The following is a 20,135-nucleotide window of genomic DNA, read 5'->3' on the forward strand; positions in this document are numbered from 1 at the left end:
AATCAGAGTCAGTGGAGGCAATGTGATGATGAAGCAGAGGTCAGAGTCAGAGAGAGACTTGTAGATGATACACCACTGGCAGGAAGTCTCTAGAAGCTGGAAAAGGCGAAGAAACTGGTTCTCCCCTAGAGACTCCAAAGAAGGCAGCACTGCCAACATGTTTATTTTGCCCAGAAAGGTCTATTTCCCTTCTGATCTTCACAGCTGTGGGATGATACATTTTTGCTGTTTCAAGCCACAAAATTTGTGGCAATTTGTTACAGTGTCAAAGGAAACAAACACTCCCTGGTGCCAATATCTTCAGCCAAACGTTGTATGATTCAAGCGATGCATGAAACAACCACCTGAGACCATGAGGACAGGAACCTCTGGAAAAACCAAGACAATATACTGAGGAGTGATGAGCAGGCGATGGAGAGTGCCTGCAACCACCCCGGGAGCTCTTGCCTCTGAAATGCATGTGATGTAAGATAATGTATGGTGGCACATTCTGCAACTTGTGGCCAAAAAAAAACACCCATCTTGCACAATAATTCTTTCTTGTTCCCAACCAACTTCTGCTCTGCAGTCTCATTTAGTCATGCTGAGCCAATTCAGCCATAGACTTGGCTCCTGCCGCTGTGCTCAGTTGTGTCCGACCCTTTGCAGCCCCATGGACTAGCCCACCAGGCTCATCTGTCCAGGCAATTTCCCAGGCAAGAATGAGTTGCCATTTCCCATGCCAGGGGAGCTTCCCGACCCAGGGATTGAACTCTTACATCTCCTGCTCTGGCAAGTGGATTCTTTACCACTAGCGCCACCTGGGAAGTCCCTTAGGGACTCCTAGAAGAAGTCATCCCAGGTAAGCAGGTTGTACAGGCTCAGGCTGACCCTTGCTTACCTGATTCAAAGTCCTTTCTCAGGAGGTGGACACACCACAAGGAGCAAAGACTCGCTGTGGTAAGCAAGATGGGCCAAGCTACCTCAGCTGCAGTCTCAGAGGCACTGCCAAGGGGCTACAGAGGACACAGACAGACATTGCAGGCTCCAAGGATATGATGTGATAGTACATGGGACCAAGGGCATATGGGGGATTCATCAAGTTACACACGCAGACGTGGGTGCAGTATCCCCCTGAGTCTTCATAGTGGGTTACAGGAGTCCTCTCTGGATGGGACAAAAAAAAAGTGCTTGAAAAAAGCCACACTCTTCAATTTGAAAAAATTGGGCCAACTTGCTGAAAAGATGAAACCCCTGCAGCCAGCACCACACACACAAGAAAAGTTATACGATTATTACCGCATGCTGTTGATGGCTTTGAAGTCTAAATTTACAGGAAAGAAACGAATTTTTTGGCACTTGTACTTTTGGGGGCATTTCTTAGAGAAAATGAGTTTGAATCCAAGTAGTTTCCCAGTGAGGATGGTGGTGCGTTCCATCACATTTTCAAGAGGAAAGAAGCATAGAGCCAAGTCCAGGGACCAGACGCCCACTGTGGTCCTGTAATCCCACTTGCTCTTGTATTGAGCCCAGTGATGGTCTGCGACTTATAGTTGGCCTTCCCAACCTGGAGCACGATATTCATCTTCATTTATACCATTTTACTTGTAATTCTTTCCAGAAACGTATCTTCCTGTAGATTCCTTGCATTTCCCAACAAATTAATCCTAGACATTTGTCTTTATGCTTCATCTGTGAATCTCCTTTTCAATATATTTGTTTGTAAAGATTTTGTATGTTACATGTGTGTTGAGTCACGTACCTTTATTTCTTTATTGCCTCATTTACTGCAATCTTGTTTTTTTTAATTTCCAATTGGATTTTGTATATACAATAATGTTGTGCTCAGATGCTCAGTTGTGTCCGACTCTTTGCAGCCCCTTGGACTGTAGCCCACTGGGCTTCTCTGTCTGTGGAATTTTCCAGGCCAAGAACACTGGAATGGTTACCATTTCCTCCTCCAGGGGATCTTCCTGACCCAGAGATTGAACCCAAGCCTCTTACATTTCCTACATTGGCTGGCAGATTCTTTACCAGTATTACATGGGAAGCCCAAGTATTCTATTGTTGCCTATTTGTTAAAGCATTTTTATATTTTCTTCTCCAGTAGTTACAGCCCTTAGATCTGTTTCCTATCTTACTTGTGATAATAAGAACACCAGGAAATCTTAAACTTAAGGTTGCTGAGAGCAGATATCATCTTCTGTTTTGGATGTGTACATCAATCCATGGCTATTGAACAGAAGAGTGAACAGGCAAGAGAATGAAGAAAGGTCAGATTTCATGGGAGAGGAAAAGGTCAATTTCCTAAGGTAAAGAGAAATGTAGAAATTGGTGGTATTCAGAACCATAAAGAAGGCTGAGTGCTGAAGAACTGATGATTTCAAACTGTGGTGCTGGAGAAGACTCAAGAGTCCCTTGGACTGCAAGATCAAACCAGTCAATCTTGAAGGAAATCATCCCTGAATATTCATTAGAAGGACCGATGCTGAAGCCGAAGCTTCAATATTTTGGCCACCTAATGCAAAGAGCTGACTCCCTGGAAAAGGCCCTGATGCTGGGAAAGATTGATGGCAGGAGGAGAAGGGGACAACAGAGGATGAGATGGCTGGATGGCATCACTGACTCGATAGACATGAGCTTGAGCAAGCTCCGGGAGTTGGTGATGCACAGAGGAGCCTGGTATGCTGCAGTCCATGGGGCTGCAAGAGTTGGACATGACTGAGAAACTGAATAACAAAAGGACTAGCAGTAAGCAGGTTGTTGGCTTATTCTTTGTCTACCCTCCAGTGGCCAGGAAGGGTGACACACTCCTACACTGATGAGAGCAACAGAGAAAGTAAGAGTCTGGTCCTGGGTGACACTGGCAGCTTAACCAATCCCAGGACATTCATTTTTGAGGAAACGGTGTTTATGATAGCTAAATTCTCATTTACGGCCAAACACACCCTATAGGATACAGGGTACAAAGCTATTGAAAGGGATACCAAACCCGACTTACTGGTTTGTCCAGTTTCTGTGGACTTCCCACACTCCTCTTTGAAACAGATCACTTCTGGAAGCTGCATGTGGTCTGTCTCTGCTCAGACCTCAGATTCTTTACCTTTCCTCCATGTGCTACACCCAGTCTGGATTATCTTGATTTTGAACTCACCCTTTATCTTGGGGAGAACAGGCATAGAACAAATGTGTAGTAGTCACGACCCCAAAGTCTGTTTGGGGAACCAGTTATGACACTAATAATTTACAGTTAATGTGCTGATTGATTTATTCCTGCTTCTCCAAGCTGAAGTTTCAAGCTCTGAGGAGTTCTGAGAAGGTCCTAGATGCTCATGTTTTAAAGACAAAACATACATCTTTCTTCCTCTTCTTTTTTTAAATGAGTTTTAAACACATGTTCCCCTTCACATGAAACACTCTGAGATGTTCTGTGTGATGAAATAAGACAATAATGATGAGTGGAGACCAAATCACAGGTCCATTGTTGAGTGGACTGAATGCCACCAGCTGCTATAGTGATTTGGTCAATATATAGTTTCATATCTCTTATTCAACCAATAGGACACTGTTGATTTTAAAAGCATATGAAAGAATACTATTTCAACAATTCAGTATCTCAGTAAACATGCTTGTTAAACTATATAAAGTATACAAAGAGAGATGAAGTGCAAATTAAACCCTGCAATTGAATGAAACTATTATTGCTTATCTAGCTGTTTTCATAAATGATCCACAATGCCTTTTCTGCAATTCTAAAACCTTTTCTAATGAATAAAGTTTCTTCCCCTATTATGCATCTGCAAAATTTAGCTGAAATGACAAGGCTGTGTAGGGCTTCCCAGGTAGCTCAGTGCGTAAAGAATCTTCCTGCAATGCAGGAGACACGGGTTTGATCCCTGGGTTGGGACAATCCCCTGGAGGAAGAACCGTCAACTTCTCTCCAGTATTCTTGCCTGGAGAACCCCATGGACAAAGGAGCCTGGTGGGTTACAGTCCATAGGATCACAAAGAGTCAAACACGACTGAAGTGACTGAGCACAACACAGCTATTTACAGTTTTTCTCCAATTTAGTGTGACCCCTTATATATTTTGCTACAGATACACCCAGATGCTGCCCCAGACCTGTTGGGGATGTCACATGTGATACGGTGTGTTCACCTTCCTATACTGCTAAAATTCAAATGCTTATGAATTCCAAAATACTTCTGGCTCTGAAGGTTTTGAACAAGGGGTTAGGGCCCTGTATGCAAACAGGATGCATAACATTTTTTTTTTAATTGGAGGCTAATTACAATATTGTGGTGGGTTTTGCCATACATTGACATGAATCAGCCATGAGCACATGTGTTCCCCATCCTGAACCCCGCTCCCACCTCCCTCCCCATCCCATCCCTCAGGGTCATCCCAGTGCACCAGCCCTGAGAACCCTGTCTCATGCATCGAACCTGGACTGGCGATCTATTTCACATATGGTAATATACATGTTTCAATGCTATTCTCTCAAATCATCCCACCCTCGCCTTCTCCCACAGAGTCCAAAAGTCTGCTCTTTACATCTGTGTCTCTTTCACTGTCTCGCATATAGGGTCATCGTTACCATCTTTCTAAATTCCATATGTATGCATTAATATACTGTATTGGTGTTTTTCTGACTTACTTCACTCTGTGTAATAGGCTCCCATTTCATCCACCTCATTAGAACTGATTCAAATGCATTCTTTTTAATAGCTGAGTAATATTCCATTGTGTATATGTACCACAGCTTTCTTATCCATTCGTCTGCTGATGGACATCTAGGTAGGATGCGTAACATTTTTGACATTTTACATACGTAACAGTTAACATTCACCCAAAAATGTGCTCATTTACTTCTTCATCTTTGGCTGCGCTGGGTCTTCGCTGCTGTGCACAGGCTTTCTCCAGCCGCAGTGAGTCGGCTTCTCACTGCAGCGTCCTCTCTTGTTGTGGAGCACAGGCTAAGCAAGCAGGCTTCAGTAGTGTGGCACGTGGGCTCAGTTTCTCCACGGCACTTGGGATCTTCCCGGACCAGGGGTCAAACCTGCGTCCCCTGCACTGGCAGGCAGATTCTTAACCACTGAAGCACCAGGAAACCCCCCCAGAAATGTTTTTAATGTAATCAAGTTACAGCAAATTAAACAGCATTCTTAATTTGCTAAATGGCAAAAAAACCCCATGCAATTTATTATTAAACATTGTACTAAAGTGAGTTTCATGAATCAATCTTAAATAATATACTTAAGATCACCTTTTAACCTAAAATCATGTTTTTACTCTATAGTATACAAACAGAAAGAACTGAAAGAACTTCCAAGAAGGCCCAATTCCTTAAGATGTTCAAGCCTCCATCAAATTGACCGTAAACTACTAGAAGGATCCCTAGTCATAACCAGAAGAAAACAATACGGCTAATTGCCTTGTCCTACTACCTATGGCTATAGAACACCATTTTTTTAAGTGAAAATATGAGAAAGAGGCTTGAGTTATTTAATGAATGGGGATGCTGTTTTAGCTATAACAGCCAAGAAAAATTCAGGGAAATGCATAGTTAGTGACTCAATGCTAATATGCACAAGTCAACAGACACACTGTCTTAATCGCAACAAATAAGATGAACAATATGCAGCACACCTGTGAATATTCTCCACAGTGGCCACAGAAATGTACAACTGCTGGAACAAGCATAGCATGCAATGGACAGGATGACTCAAACAGAGGCATAAGGCCACTGAAACCTGCTACAAAGTGGAGAGAGGATGCACTGGGCCCTGGGTCTCAGGAGAGTCCCAAGCACCAAGAAGGAGAGAGGACATCAGAGTCTGGGCCCTGGAACCTCAGGAAGATGGAAGGACACCAGATACTGGACTTTGAGGAAGACATGAGACTATTTTGTTCTGGGCTCCAAATAAAGATGAGAGTGGACTGGGCTCAAGGAAGAGGTGCACACACCCGGTCCTGGGCAGGCAAAGACTTCTTCCATTTCCTAGACATGGACACCTGGCTCACAGATGAGGACCCGGGGCAGAGGAACCTTCCTGTCCACCCCACACCACACCAACTCCCTGATTCTCTGCTCAGCCAAACGTTAGCAAAGTTACTCTGAACCTTCTCCCCATAAGGCCCATACCTGTACTTCCTCATAGAATCCCATTTGAGCAAGAATCCTAAGTCAGTTTATGAAGACTCCCCTACTCTTGATATCTGATCAAATTCCTCACCCCTACTCTCTCCCCAGGTGATACATCATCACCCTGGCCTGCCTTCCTTAAAACCGTCTATTAGCTTTGTCCAGCTAGAATCCCCCAGACAGGATGCCTCCTTCTCCTCATTTTCTACCCACTGGTACGGCTCCCCTTACTCCTAGGCCATAAATCCCCACTTACTCTAGTTGTATTCAGAAATGAGCTGTTCTACACTGGAGTCTCCCGCTTCCCCCGTTGCAAGTTTATTGAACAAAATCTACTTCCATTGCTTTAACCTCCGTCCAGCTCTGATTTACCCGTGGACAATCCTCCCTCCACTCTGCTGCCTGGGTTCCACTTGCTCTGCCCTTCTCTTCACAACTTGAGTAGACAGTTAGTCCTGACCCCATTCCCCTCCCTGGGCCTGCAGGACATGTAGCCTCACCCTCTGCACATTTCCCTGGTGGCTCAAACCATAAAGAATCTACCCGGATTCCATCTCTGGGTCGGGATGATCCCCTGGAGAAGGCAATGGCAACCCATTCCGGTATTCTTCCCTGGGAAATCCCATGGACAGAGGAGCCTGGCGGGCTACCGTCCATGGGGTCGCAAAGAGCTGGACACGATGAGCGACTAACACCCGCACAATTCACGGCAGGCCCTTTACCTCTTTTCCTCCCAGGAGCTCGGGAGGATTTCAGTCCCGCTTTCTGAACACGTCCCACCGGCCCAACCCGACCCCTTTTCCTCTCCCTTAGAGGTGTGAACACACACATAGTATCCTCTTCCCCGAAACTTAGCAGGACTTTGTGCTCAGCTGTATGGGAACCTTTGGCCTGAAGTCCATCAGGCTCCTCTGTCCATGGAATTTTTCAGGCAAGAATACTGAAGTGAGCTGCCATTTCCCGCGCCAGGCGATTTTGCCGACCGAGGGATCGAACTCGCGTCTTCTGTATCTTTTGCACTGCAGGCCAACTCTTGACTGCTGAGCCTAAGGGGACCAACTTTACCGCTGCCTCAAGGCACTTCCGGCCCGCCCCTCCTCTCTCTACGGTTGGTGTGAGAAGCTCGCCCCGCCCCTCAGCACTTCCGGCCCTGCCCCTCCCATGCCTTCTCTTTCTCCATTTCCCATTCGTCCCACGCGTTGCAGCCCTCGAGGCTTGGCGAGCCTCCCTCTCAGCCTGCGTCGCCGCCCATGCAGGTGCTGGGACCCACCAGCGGACCGACTTGCCCCTCGAAGGCCTCCTCCTGTCCAGCGGGATCACCAAGGGCACTCTTTCCGCGCCCGGGGCTTCGCCTACCGCCCCGAGTTGGCCGCCAAGATCTCCGCCGCCCACAACGTGGGGTGCGCCGCGCCGCGGGGGTTTCTGGGAGTCGTAGTCCAAATGGACGCACTGACGCAGTTCGCCGGGGGCTGACAGGCGCCATTGTGTGGCGCGCGCGCGCAGGGTGAGTGTGGCGCGAAACCTGCACCCGTCGGGGGCTGTGTTCCAGGGCTGCTCCGCGGGGAGCACCCAGTTGCGGCCCCTACCCCGCCAATCGCAGGAGCCCAGAGCCAGCCTCGTCTGCCGTCCTTCCGCCGTGGGGCCTTTAGGGCAGTGAATCGGGGACTCGGGGCCCATAGGGGCGCGAGGCGGGGCAACCCCATCCGGGCGCTTGCGGGCTGGGTAAGGCGCCGACTCCATCTGGGTGAGGAGGTTGGGAAATTTCCCCTCTGGGTGTTTGAGAACAGGTGGAGACGACTTTTTAGAGCATTTTCCGAGGTTGGAGTTAGATCTGTCATTTCCTGTAGATTGGGCCGAGGGGGCGGGGGCCTTGATCTAACCCTCACGCCCCTTCCACCTCCCAAATTCGACCTTCTTAGGACTCTGCCTACTCCCACGGGACTCGTTGAGGAAGAGGAAGTTATGGCCTCCGGGCTTCCGACGGATTGGTTCCGTGTGAGTAGAGGTTTCTTGATAAATTTCAGAGTCTACCGCTGGATTTGGGAGCGGGGGTGGAGGGGTGATGCAGGCACACGCGTTCCCTGGGGTGCCTCCAGGCCCCCTTGCATCTAGGTAAGGGGTGGGGGACTGTAGGAGGAGAGACCCTAGTGGGCAGAGGGATAGCAAGTTGCTTAGCTTTCCAAGGGAGCAAATAGAGGACAAATCGCGGGGGATTCTAATTTATCTTTTAAACGGAGCGGGGAAAGCCATTGGCAGGTGTAAGCAGAAATCAGGCTTCACTTAGCTTTCAGTAGTACTTTGGAATTAAAGCTTAGTCACTGGGTGAAGCGCGAGATGGGCATGAAGCCCTGATAGGTGAAGGTAGCAGCAGAATAGCCAGTGGATGGAGGCTACAGGCTGAAGTGTGGTGATTTAGCTCACGGAATTCCGTAGGAGAAAGGATACACCTGATATCACTGTTGGAATCCTCAGGTTACTAAGAAGTGGAAAGGTTTTCAGAGAATGAACAATGTTTTCTGACCTCATGGGTTGTCCTACTTGCTGTGACCTGATGGGATCAAGCTTGGGTTTGCTGTTTCAAATTCAGGAACTCGTGATGAGATATCTGGAATGCTCGAGTCACCTTATTAATTGTGCCTACATGTGGTCAGTCACCCTCCTCCTCCTCCTCCTGTCAGCATGGGTGACAACAGGCCCTAGCTGAACAGGCACCTGTGGGTTTTAGGAACCAGTGACCTTTGAAGATGTGGCCTTGGGTTTTACCCCAGATGAGTGGGGAAAGCTGGACCTCGAACAGAAGTCCCTGTACAGGGAGGTGATGCTGGAGAACTACAGGAACCTGGTCTCAGTGGGTAAGGATGGCCTCTGTGTCAATAAAGATTTGTGCTTTGCAGCCCGAATGTGGTGCCTTTGAAGTGTGTGTCTGCTTTGGCTCAGTCTGCAGGGATCTGAGTTCAAGGGTCAAGGCCCTGGAGCCTGAGGGAAAGGGCAACTTTACAAATAACTTTTGAAACTTTACCTAGTCCACCCCTCAGAGGTGTTCAATACCAGGGATGTGGGCCTATCAGGGATGTTTCCAACTGCTGATGGATGCTTACTATTTTTGTAACAAGAATTCCAGAACGTGGTGTCAGTGTCTGACAGCTCAGGTGTATCATCAAAGGCCTTGCTCCCTTCCATCTCTGCATGGTTAGCGTGAAGTTGTCATTCTTAGGTTAGCATGGGCCTGACTGACGCCAAGCATTATGTCCATCCAAGTTTAAGGCAGAAAGTAAAGCCAGGGCAGCCCTGACTAGTTCTCTTTCTATAGCTGGCACACTTTACAAACAAACAAAAATGCAATAAGCCCCCAGATGACAAACTTCCCTTAGTGTTTTACTGACCAGAACCAAGTCCCACTACCTCCTTTACAGTCAAGAGAACCCAGAAAAGGAAGCAGATGGCAAAGGGGATGGGTGAAGTTAGCAACACTGCCCTAGACCAGAAGCCGTTTCTACCAGGGAGAACACAGGGACAGAATTGCTACAGCAGGAAAGTACTTTCTCCCGAACACAGACCCCCAAGCACTGTCTCTTTTCCCTTGGGCAGAACATCAGCTTTCCAAGCCAGATGTGGTATCTCAGTTAGAGGAAGAGGAAGAGCTGTGGTCGGTGGAGAGAGGAATTCCTCAAGACACCTTTTCAGGTGAGAACCAGGCACATGGGAGTCCTGGTGTGGGAGTCCTGGTTAGGCAGGAACTAGTGTCTTAGCAAAGGAGGTGGATGGGGAAAACCCCTAGTGGGGTGTTGTGAGGAGTAGCTGCAAACATGCTGAATCAAGCTCTGCATTTTCCTTGGCTTCAGTCGGGGGCACTGCTTGGCTGAATGGGAACCTCTTGCTGGTGCCAGGTTGGCAGTAGGGGCGTCCTCACCCTGCTTCACTCATGGTCTATCGCCCTTCCCTTTTGTAATCTCCGGTAACTGGTGTGTGGCTTTGGCCAGATTTTATGTAAGTTTATGTTTTGGGGGGGGGTGACCATACTCAGTGGAGACAGATTTGCATCATTCATTCACACATGCAGTGTAGACTTGACTTTTACTTTTTTCTCTTGATGGACATTCAAGTGGTTGCAAAAAAAAAAAAAATCCTTGCATACAGTTTTTTGCACAATCAAGTTGGGTTTTTTGTGTAGATAGCATTTCTAGAAATAGAATGTAGACTCAACCAAGATGTAAGTGAAAATATTTGGTAGCAACAAGTTGTTGTCTTAAGTTCCTTTAAAATACATACAGCTGCGTAAGGTAGATGGTGACTTACAGTCCTGTTTTTAAGGGTTACAGATCTGATAGGAAAAGATATATTCAGTTTGGTTTCTAAGTTTACAGATTATTTGTACTTTTGCTTTTGTGAGTTTTTCTATTTTCCTTTTTTTTTCCTCTGTTGGTTTGTCTTTTGTGTGTGGTGGTGGGGAGGACCCTACTATATATTATGGATAGTAACACTGCAGGTTAACAGTCCAATATCTATCTCCTACCTTTATTTAGTCTCCATAAAGTTTTATGATTTCAGATTTTTTTCTTTCAGATCTGTCTTTATTCCTAATCTAGGTTTCATGCCATCCATGGGCAGATTGTACAAATACTTTATTCTGGTACTTTTGGGTTTTGTTTAGCTGTTTCGTGTACTGGGTTCCTTGTGTAATTGGTGTGGGGCACAAGTTTTTTCAATGCCGTTTTCTGATTATTGGAACACCATCTATATCCTCTCATAGTCACTGTTTGTTGCATGCAGGCCTTCTTGGCCCCTTATGGTGCCTTGATCTCTGTCGGTATCTTAGTAAGCACCGTATTACTGTACTTACTGTAGCTTTATAACAATCTTGGATAAACGGTAGGCCCTCTTTTTTTTTTTAATTAAAAAAACCTATTATTTGTTCTCAACCAGATGAATACCTACCATCAGCTTGTCAGGATTCATTGAGAAAATGCTGTTAGGATGTATATTACATTTAACTTCATTCAGAAATTTGATCAGAACTGGTCTGTCACCTTCCGGCTCAGGTGTACAAGGGGCAGGCTTTCCACGTGCGGTTGGGCATTCCCTCCATTGCTATCTTATCTGCTCAGGTTACTCCTCCCTTGCAGTCCTGTGTAGTTGCTGCAGATGAACCTATCCTGCTGCTAAATTCTTATTTGTAACAGTTTTCTTAGGTTATCATTAATTTTCTTAGTACGGAGTCATATTATTGGCAAGTATAAAGTATTATTATTTTATTTCTTTTGCATTCAAGGTAGGTGAGGAGGTAATTACATTCCTCACAGCTACTGCTTCCAAAACACTGGGCTGAGAATGTGATGATTTTAAGTATCTGGTCTCTAACTTAAAAGGGAAAGTTTCTGGATTCTGCTTTGATTCGTATCACTTTTTATCTGGATAAAGGAACAGTCATCTCACCCTTTCTAGTAAATGAAAATTAGTAAGAGCCCCAATTTTCCCCCTCCAAAGCCCTCCAAGGTGATCATGGAGATTTTCTGATTTGAACAGTTAACAGTGACATAATTATAGATGTGCCCCTGTTGTAATATCCTGATGTCTATTAACTTTTAGGATTTCTGCATCAGTGTTCATAAATTATATTGGGGAGGTGGATGGTTTTCTTTATGCTTGTTATTTTTGGACACTTCTGTATCAGAGTGTGCTGGCTTTGTAAGGAGAACTTCTTGTGTTCCCCTTTGTTCTCTGTGCTTTAATGCAAGTGGCTCTGGAACTACCTGGAACTTTCACAGTGTCCAGCTGTGAAATCTGTACCTGGCCTGCATCTTTGGTGATGACGACCTTCCAGCCATGCATCTCTGGATGATCTAGCAGTTTCCTGAATCTAGCTGCCATGGGGGTCATTGGGCACTTATGGTTCTGCACGTCAGAAAGGCTGGCTTTTCAGGGGTGGTGTCCTAGAACAAAAGATCCTGTGTTACAAGCTAGGCCTGGGGTGATAGGTGCCTAACATGTTTATGCTTCGTCACAAAGAATCCTTTATGTGATGTTTTTTCTCCACTGTCTCCCCCTGACCTTAGAAATATTTGTAGAAGGCCCCTTGTGTCCTATGCAATATAAAAAAGAGAAAGTATGTACTTGGTAGTAAGCCAAAGACCTAGTGTAATCCCTTTGATTGTAGACTCCTCCGTCTAACAGAGGAGCACCTTCTACCAACACGCTACACAGATCTAACTGGGTAAAGGCCAGTTAACTAGTGGTATGGACAGAGAAGAAAAAGAACATGGTGTAAAGCAGGGAGCAACAGGGAATTACTCTAGAGGTGGCGTCAGGGGACACTGCAGGGCGAAGATTTTAAGCCAATGCCTATAGAACAGAAAGTCGGCAGTGACGGGCAAGAATAGAAGCGAAGAGCTTCGTTTCCTGGTGCAGAAACGCCACTGGGGGTTACCCTGAGAATGGGGCAAGGGTGGCACATTCTGGGAATGGAAAGTCACCTATTAGGCTGGAAGGAAGTAACTGAGGTGTACTGATAGGTGAGTTAAGTTTGGGGCCTCCACTGTCAGGGGGGTTTGATCTTCCTTGAGTAGGTGTGTGCTGTGCTTTTTACAGCTCTCTGAGGACAGAAGGGCACAGACGCCAGCAGGCGGGGGGCTGCGGTAGTAGCAGATAGGGAAGAGGTGGTTAATATCTGCCCCCAAGAGAGTACCAACAGGGCTGGGAGAAGCTGGCTCCTCTCTATGTGAGGTGGATCCAATGCGGCCAGTTGAGTAACTGACCAGGAGGGCACGGAAAGGAAGCTACAAAGAACTGCTCACAGGTGAAGGCTTCAAGGGATTCCTTGTGACTGTTCTTTGTAATGTATGTATTTATATGCATTTTTCATGCACACTTTTAAAATGTATCAGTATCTCATTTTTAAAATACAGTAACAGAGATGAGATGGTTGGATGGCATCACCGATTCAATGGACATGAGTTTGAGTAAGCTCCAGGAATTGGTGATGGACAGGGAAGCTCGGCGTGCTGCAGTTCATGGGGTCGCAGTCGGATACAGCTGAGCGACTGAACTGAAAACAGAGGTACTACTACTCTGGACTTTTTGGCATTGGTCAGTGACATGGAAGTCTGGTAAAGGCCAAGACTTTTGAAGGGTGGAAATATGTTTTCTTTGGCTTTTCTTTTTATGTTGAAATAATTTTAAGCAAACAGATGAATCATACAAAGAACTACCTAATAGCTTCCACCTAAATTCACATATTTTTGCAACTGTACCATGTCCTGACTGGTTCTATTAACGGAGTATGAATAGGAGGCGACTTAGAAACACCCATGTAAAGGTCTGTGAAGCCAGTGGCATGCCCCTGTCTGAGGTCCAGGCAGTGCATAAAAACATGGGAGTCTGAGGTGTTTGGAATGGCCTGCTTACTGTTAAGAGAATATCTCCTTCAGTGGTCCCTTTCTCCCAGCGCTAATGTAGCTGTGCCTCTCCTCAAGGCAGAGAACGAACTGAACAAAAGCTAGGCCTCACTAATACAGCCCAGTTTGCATGTGTCTTAGCTCTCCATGACAGCAAAAATGGCAGCACAGACAGTGGCTGAAGTAGAAAGGAACCTGGGTAAATGCTTAAGACATGGAATTAATCTTCAAGAAGGCACTAATTTGAAAAGATGCTGTGAAGATAAGTGTGGAGAAATATTTGATGGCACTCACATCTTAAGCCTTCTCACTCAATGTTCTTTCAAGAAAGTATTACCTACCATATGTGTGGCTTGGGTGGAATATCTTGAGACATAATCTATATAGATTCAAACATTAGGGACAATGCAATGGAATAAAGACACTATTTTGAAGGTCATGATTGTAGGAAAGCTTGCAGGACAGTTACATTTTTTTTGGTTTGTCAAGAATTTAAGCAAAAGAGCCCTGCAAATATGAATGTGGCAACTCAAATTAGTATAGACATTAGTAGGAAAAAAAGGCTAGTACAAGAAGATTGTATTGTTGAGAGGAATAGAAGGAAATTCTTCTCAAGATTTTTTGTGTAGCCTGAGAGGACTCACATGGGCTATAAAACCAACATGTGGGGGATGTAGGAAATTATTCGTTTTATACAAAGGATAATTCTTTCAGGAACAAGAGTAAATATGTTTAGTGTGAGAAAACCTAGTTTTAGCTCAGCTTACAGAGGAGACTCACATGGAAAAACCTCAAATGGAGGAAGTCCTTTTCATCATGTGTTTTTCAATATGAGAACTCAAACGGAAGAAATCCCAGGAATCATAGCAGGAAATGCTTATAGCCTGATTTGAGAGAATTCATACTAGACAAAAAATTCCAGTTGTATTCCGTTTGGAAAAGTTCTTACATCAAATCATTGTATCTGAGAACTCTGAAATCACAGGGAAATAGTTGCTGCGGAGAGGTTTCATAAACAGCTGTTTTCAATATCATAGAAGTAGATATTGAAGAGTGTCTGAGAATGTAATCAATGTTAGGCATGAGGAGTCACAGAACCCACTGACCAGAAGCCCTTCAGTAGGAGTCCTCATTGTGTTCAGCATCAGAGGACTCATATGAGAGCAGATTCTCAACGTAATCTGTGCAGGCAGATCATTCATCTTAGCTCTCCCCTTGTTTGACAGAACAGAAAAACAGACTGAAGAGACCCACACTGAATAGTACAAATGAAATGTCTCATTCTGTTTTTACACCAGATTGTCATAAGAAAGACAAACTCTAAAACCTTGATCACATTAGGACAGTTATCCCTTGATATCCATGGGGAATTGTTTTAGGACTCCTACAGATACCAAAATCTAGATGCTCAAGTCCTTTATATAAAATGGTGCAGTACAGTGCTTGCTTCGGCAGCATGCACACTAAAATTGGAACAACACAGGATTAGCATGGCCCCTGTGCAAGGATAACAGGCCATTCGTGAAGCCCTCCATACTACTTTAAAAAAATACAATAAAATTGTGAAGTATAGACAGATGTGAAGGGTCAACTGTATGAATATATAGTAAAACAGGTTCTGTTTCTCCAATTTGGATTCTATTATCTTATCTGAATATCTAGAACAAATGTTAAGTAGCACGAGTGAGCCCGGCATCCTTATTTCAGTTTCCTTCACATGTCCCCAGTTGCTAGGAAATAACTGACATTACAGCTCAGGAAACCGTTGAGTGAATAAACAGTTGGAAAAATTACAAGAGATGAGGAAATCTTCAAACAGGAGAGTCTGAAGACTAGGCCAGGCTCCAAGAGGATGATAAAAGAAATCTTAAAATAGTGCTACAAAGAACTTTGAAGTGGTCACATTCCTGGGGACAAGGTCAAAAGTCTATAACCTTGAATGGCTATCAAACATGTTTTGGCAGGAATCCAGCCTATCACGGTGTGGTCACATACTGTGCAGTCTTTATTCAAGAATACTTCATGTTCTCTGTTACCATCAATTTGCTCTCTAGGACCCATGTAACCTTAATCCTATTATCTGAGGACCACTTTCCCTAGCGTCTAGGTACAGTCTCCGGAGTAATTTCAAGACCCGAAGTGCTTAAACTATTAACTGAAAAAGAAGGAAAGTAAATGAACTAAGCATTGGACTCAAACCTTTTTTTGAGGAGAAAAAAAACTAAGAGTCCTGAGGAAAAATAAGATAAAAGCAGTAGTAAGTCAGAAATGAAGAAGAAAAAAAGAGCCCATTTTCTGGATAGATAAGAATAAATAAGTGGCAAGTTAAAAACCTATACAGAGAAAAGAAACTATGTAGATATTCAGCAATACATGTTCCCATTATAGTGTTTTAAACAACTGTCAAAGAATAAGCCTGCTAGGGACTTCCCTGATGGTCCAGTGGTTAAGACTCAGCTCTTCCATTGCAAGGGGTGTGGGTTCAGTCCCTGGTTGGGGAACTAAGATCCCCTTGCCATGTGGTATGGCCAAAGAATGAAGAATAAGCCAGCTTTATGTACTGATATGAAACAATCACCAAGAGATATTTGTTTCTTACAAATATATACCTTTTAACATAGATAACGTGAACGTGTGAAGTGAAAGTGTTAGTCACTCCTGTCCGACTGCAACCCATGGACTGTAGCCTGCCAGGCTCCTCTGTCCATGGAATTCTCCAGCCAAGAATACTGGAGCGGGTAGCCATTCCTTTCAACAGGGGATCTTGCCAACCCAGGGATCAAACCTGGGTCTCCTGCATCACAGGCAGATTCACCATCTGAGCCACCAGGGAAGTCCACCTTAACGTATATAAAGGTGTACAGACATACAGGATACCAATGTCTTTTTTTCCCACTTAAAAATATACATGCAAACATACACCAGGTATTAATATACCAATTGTTACCACTGGGAGAATATAGAAACTATAGGATGTGATTGTCTCCAGAGAAGGAAATTGGGTGGGAGGGTGACCTTCCACTTTCAGAGGTCCTGCCAGTAACTATGCTTATAAAATGGAAGACTGTCATCTTCATGCTGTGTCACCAGCTCCTGACATAGCATAGGTGCTCAGTAAGTATTTGTTAAGTACAGGAACGAACAAACAATAAGATGGAAAGATTTCTGGAAAAGTGTAAAGTTGGCCCAAGAGAAATGTTAAAACCAACTTTTTCTTAAGAACAAAGTAGATAATTAGTTGTATCTCTGTATTAACCCAGGCAGTGAATATTTTCTAGCTTCCTATTAAAAGATAGGTTTCCACAGAACATGAGCTACTCAATGACAGAACACTAGGTGCTTTGTTAACAGGTTCTTTCTGCAACCTATACATAGCATTGTTCTCACTAAAGCACAAAATGAGAAAAATATGAAACGGAGAAAATATCTGTAGCTTGTAATAATGAACACCTATTTTATCTATTTTTAGATAATGTGTTTAAAAAAAAAAGTATCCTCTGAAATAGAGTTGAGCACTTACAACAGAGTATAAAATACAGAAACTTAATACTTGTGGCTTAAAGCAGAAATAACCACTTCAACATAGAGGAAAGACTTTGTTATTGATACTTTTTTGAAATGGAACCTAAGAATAAATTGGTAAGGAATGAGCAGGCTCTACTTGGAGAAGGTTATGTTAGAGGGCCATGTAAGACTTAAGTATGTAAAAACACTGACTTCTTTTGAGGGGTTAAAAGGCTAGAAGTGCATGAAGTCCCTTTCTTAAGTCCTATAATTATTCCAGCCAGCAGCCCCAGAGAAACTCCACAGCCCCATTCATCCTGTGGGAGCATGAAGGCAAGTCCCTGACCTGGCTTGTCTGGGAAGAAGCAGGTGGGGGTTTAAACCAAGGTCCTCTTACCCCATGACCTGCTTAGGCTCCCAAGTAAAAGATGGGAACTTTGCAGCAGCGGCTGTCTTCCCATGATAACTTACAGATGGACACAATTTCAGTACCAATGAGATTTCCTGAAATTTGAAATATGGGCAAGCATAAGCCTTTGAAAGGCCCAATGTCTTGGTGCACTGTTCATCAAAGCACTTAGAAGCTCTGCTGTGTCAACAAATACTTCCTGAACAAACCTGCCAAAATGCCAAGTCCTGTTATAGGGAAGGGTCACCATGATAAACAGGGTGGAAAGGCCCCTGTCTCACTGGGCTTACACTCATTCCAGAGAAGCTACTAGCCTGTGTTGCTGAGTAAATGTAAACCTACTAAAACAAACTTACCAGTTCAGTTCCTTAGTTGTGCTGGCCTTTCAAATGTTCACTGGTCACTTGCAGCTAATGGCTACTACATTGGACAGTGCAGATCTGGAATATTCCCTTCACCAAAGAATGTTCCACTGAGCAGTGCTGTTCTAGAGAGAGTGGAGAGAGAAATTAATGAGCCAGATACTTAAAGGTGGCAATCAATGGTATGAAGAAAAATGAAACAATATAGAGTATATATATGGGGAAGATACAGGAATGGGGAAGCATGGCTGGGCAATACTAGTTTAGAACTGGGTGGGAAGATAGCTCCTAGATGACATCTGACCTGAGAGCTGGATGGGGAAGGAGAAGCAGAGATGTTAGGAAAGACATCACCTGGCAGGCAGGTGCAAGTGCAGTGACTTCTGGATGAGACACTCTTGGGCACATTCGAGGAAAAGATTGTAGCTATGTGAAGCCCTCTTTGGTATAAAAGGCATGAAAGAACAGGGTTTGGTTCCCAGGTGCTCCCTTCTGCAGATTCTTAGCCTCTCCCAGCGTGGATCTGTGTAAAAGTTGGTCACTTGCTTAATGGGGCTGGGGTGTTGTAAAAGCCCAGGTAGGTCCTTGGAGGGTTTCATGAAATGGTAGCTGCTGTTACTGATTTGAAGGCCGACTGTGTAATGATCATCAACAGCTTTGGCACATCCTCCTCTGGGCTTGGCTTAGGAGTTTCCAATGCATGAGACCCAGTTAGCAGCCTCAGCAGGCCAGTGAGGGGAGACACGTTTAGAAGGTGATGTAGCAAGATGTCCAGAGCTGAGGAGTAAGAAATGGGGAAAGGACGAGACAGGATGAGCTGAGGGCATCCTAGACAAAGGGAAGGTGCAACAGGGATGAGGGGAGCTGCCCCTGCACCCTCAACAAGCTCACAGAAGGACATTGTAATTAGTTACTATTATTTTTGTGGTCTTGTAGCAAAGCTTTCACTAGAAAACTGGGCACTGTGAGACAGACAGCTTACCTGAAGGTAGCAGAGAGAGCATGAGAGAAGAAAACAACGACTGCCATCAGCCTTTACAACTCCCCAGTACCTGCCTTGAGGTCCCTATTCACTTAGGGTGGGGAAACTGAGGCCCAGAAGGATTAAGCCCCTTGCCCAAAGGCTCAGTGAGTTTGTAAAATAGCCCCCTAGCTAGATAGGGAATTGCAGGTGGCAGGGACTAAATTCCCCAATCCTACCCCACCCCCCACCCCCGGGGGTTTTTCAGCTGGTGGATTGAAAGCCAGCACTTGGGATTTGTGGCTGAGGAATCATTTTATGCAGCTCCCAAGGCAGGTGGGTAGGTTAGTCAGCCCCGCCTGAGTGAGGTGTGGATCCAGGTTCAGCCTACACAGAGCTTTCATTTTTCTGTCAAGTGGGGCCAATACAGACAGCATTGAGGGTTCCCTTTAGAGGGATTGGGGAGTTGTTCCTGAGATGAGACAGAGGACTGAGGTGCCTGGAGTGACACTTACCCGCGGCCATTTCAGGTACTGCACAGCATCCAGTAGGTGTTTATGATAACTGCATAACCAGTGTCCACCTGAAGGGTTGCTACAGCAGAGAGAGGGCGGATACACTGGATTCAGCAACAAAGGAAAACACCCTGGTGCCCACAACGATAAGGAGGAAGTAAATATATGGCCCAGATTAAAGAAGGGGTGAGGTTAGAGAGAATGAAGTAGAATACAAAAAAAAAATTTTTTTTAAGGGAGAAAGCACTAAATAAAAATTCCTCTGATTAACCAAGGAATAAAACACGGAAATTTCATAAAGTAAAAAGCTATTAAGCAATCTGGAGAATTAAGGTTTTTCTTTTAAGTGTCATGCATGATTATTGCTCAAAATGGTGCTTGTGGCCCAGCACGGAGCCCCTAGGGAGCCCCACCTTGTTATCCTCAGAGAGAAATTCCAAGCCTTAAGAGCTGTAATTAAAAGAAAAAAACTGTGCTTTCAAGTCAAGAATGACTGGGCGGGGAGGCGGGAATCAGTTCAGTTCAGTCGTTCAGTCGGGTCCCACGCTTTGCGACCCCATGGACTACAGCACGCCAGGCTTCCCTGTCCATCACCAACTCCCAGAGCTTACTCAAACTCATGTCCATCGAGGCGGGAATAAGCCTCCAGAATCCTGAGGAACAGGAAGGGAACTAAATAAATGTTCAAGATAACGCAGGTATGAACTAAGGCAGGCAAGCATCCACATGAAGCTAACTCAAAGCCTTATTTGAGAGGAAGTTGGGGGAAGGGTTTGGAAATGGAAGGTCAAATGTCTGTCATGATTTTCATCAAGGAAAAAATCCTTTAAAAGTAGGAAAGGAGTGACCGGGTAGCGGCCATTACGTG

General features: G+C 44.9%; 1 protein-coding gene, 1 long non-coding RNA gene and 1 other non-coding gene across 4 annotated transcripts in view; 2 read left to right on the forward strand and 1 right to left on the reverse strand.

Moving 5' to 3' along the window:
- Nucleotides 1-20,135, reverse strand: part of LOC109571633 (uncharacterized) — a 20,581-nt gene continuing 446 nt past the window's right edge. The window contains exons 1-3 of one of the 2 annotated variants that reach the window (XR_011561809.1): nt 19,268-19,401; nt 7,396-17,916; nt 1-1,146 (exon numbers count right to left, since the gene is read on the reverse strand). This is a non-coding gene — a long non-coding RNA (uncharacterized lncRNA). Of the gene's footprint in view, nt 1,147-7,395; nt 17,917-19,267; nt 19,921-20,135 lie in introns of those variants that run through there. The other variant, XR_011561810.1, reaches the window with a different exon arrangement.
- The window catches only part of ZNF274 (zinc finger protein 274), a 23,324-nt gene continuing 10,473 nt past the window's right edge, over nt 7,285-20,135 (forward strand). Inside the window, exons 1-4 of the mRNA XM_019978139.2 lie at nt 7,285-7,629; nt 8,045-8,120; nt 8,851-8,977; nt 9,714-9,809. Of these exons, the coding sequence (XP_019833698.2) occupies nt 7,376-7,629; nt 8,045-8,120; nt 8,851-8,977; nt 9,714-9,809 (553 nt within the window). The 5' untranslated portion in view covers nt 7,285-7,375. The remainder of the gene's footprint in view (nt 7,630-8,044; nt 8,121-8,850; nt 8,978-9,713; nt 9,810-20,135) is intronic.
- Nucleotides 14,956-15,057, forward strand: LOC139177435 (U6 spliceosomal RNA). Its single transcript, XR_011561876.1, has one exon. It is a non-coding gene; the product is annotated as a U6 spliceosomal RNA (small nuclear RNA).

Source organism: Bos indicus, chromosome 18 (genome assembly GCF_029378745.1).
Source record: "Bos indicus isolate NIAB-ARS_2022 breed Sahiwal x Tharparkar chromosome 18, NIAB-ARS_B.indTharparkar_mat_pri_1.0, whole genome shotgun sequence".
NCBI classification, from domain to species: Eukaryota; Metazoa; Chordata; class Mammalia; order Artiodactyla; family Bovidae; genus Bos; species Bos indicus.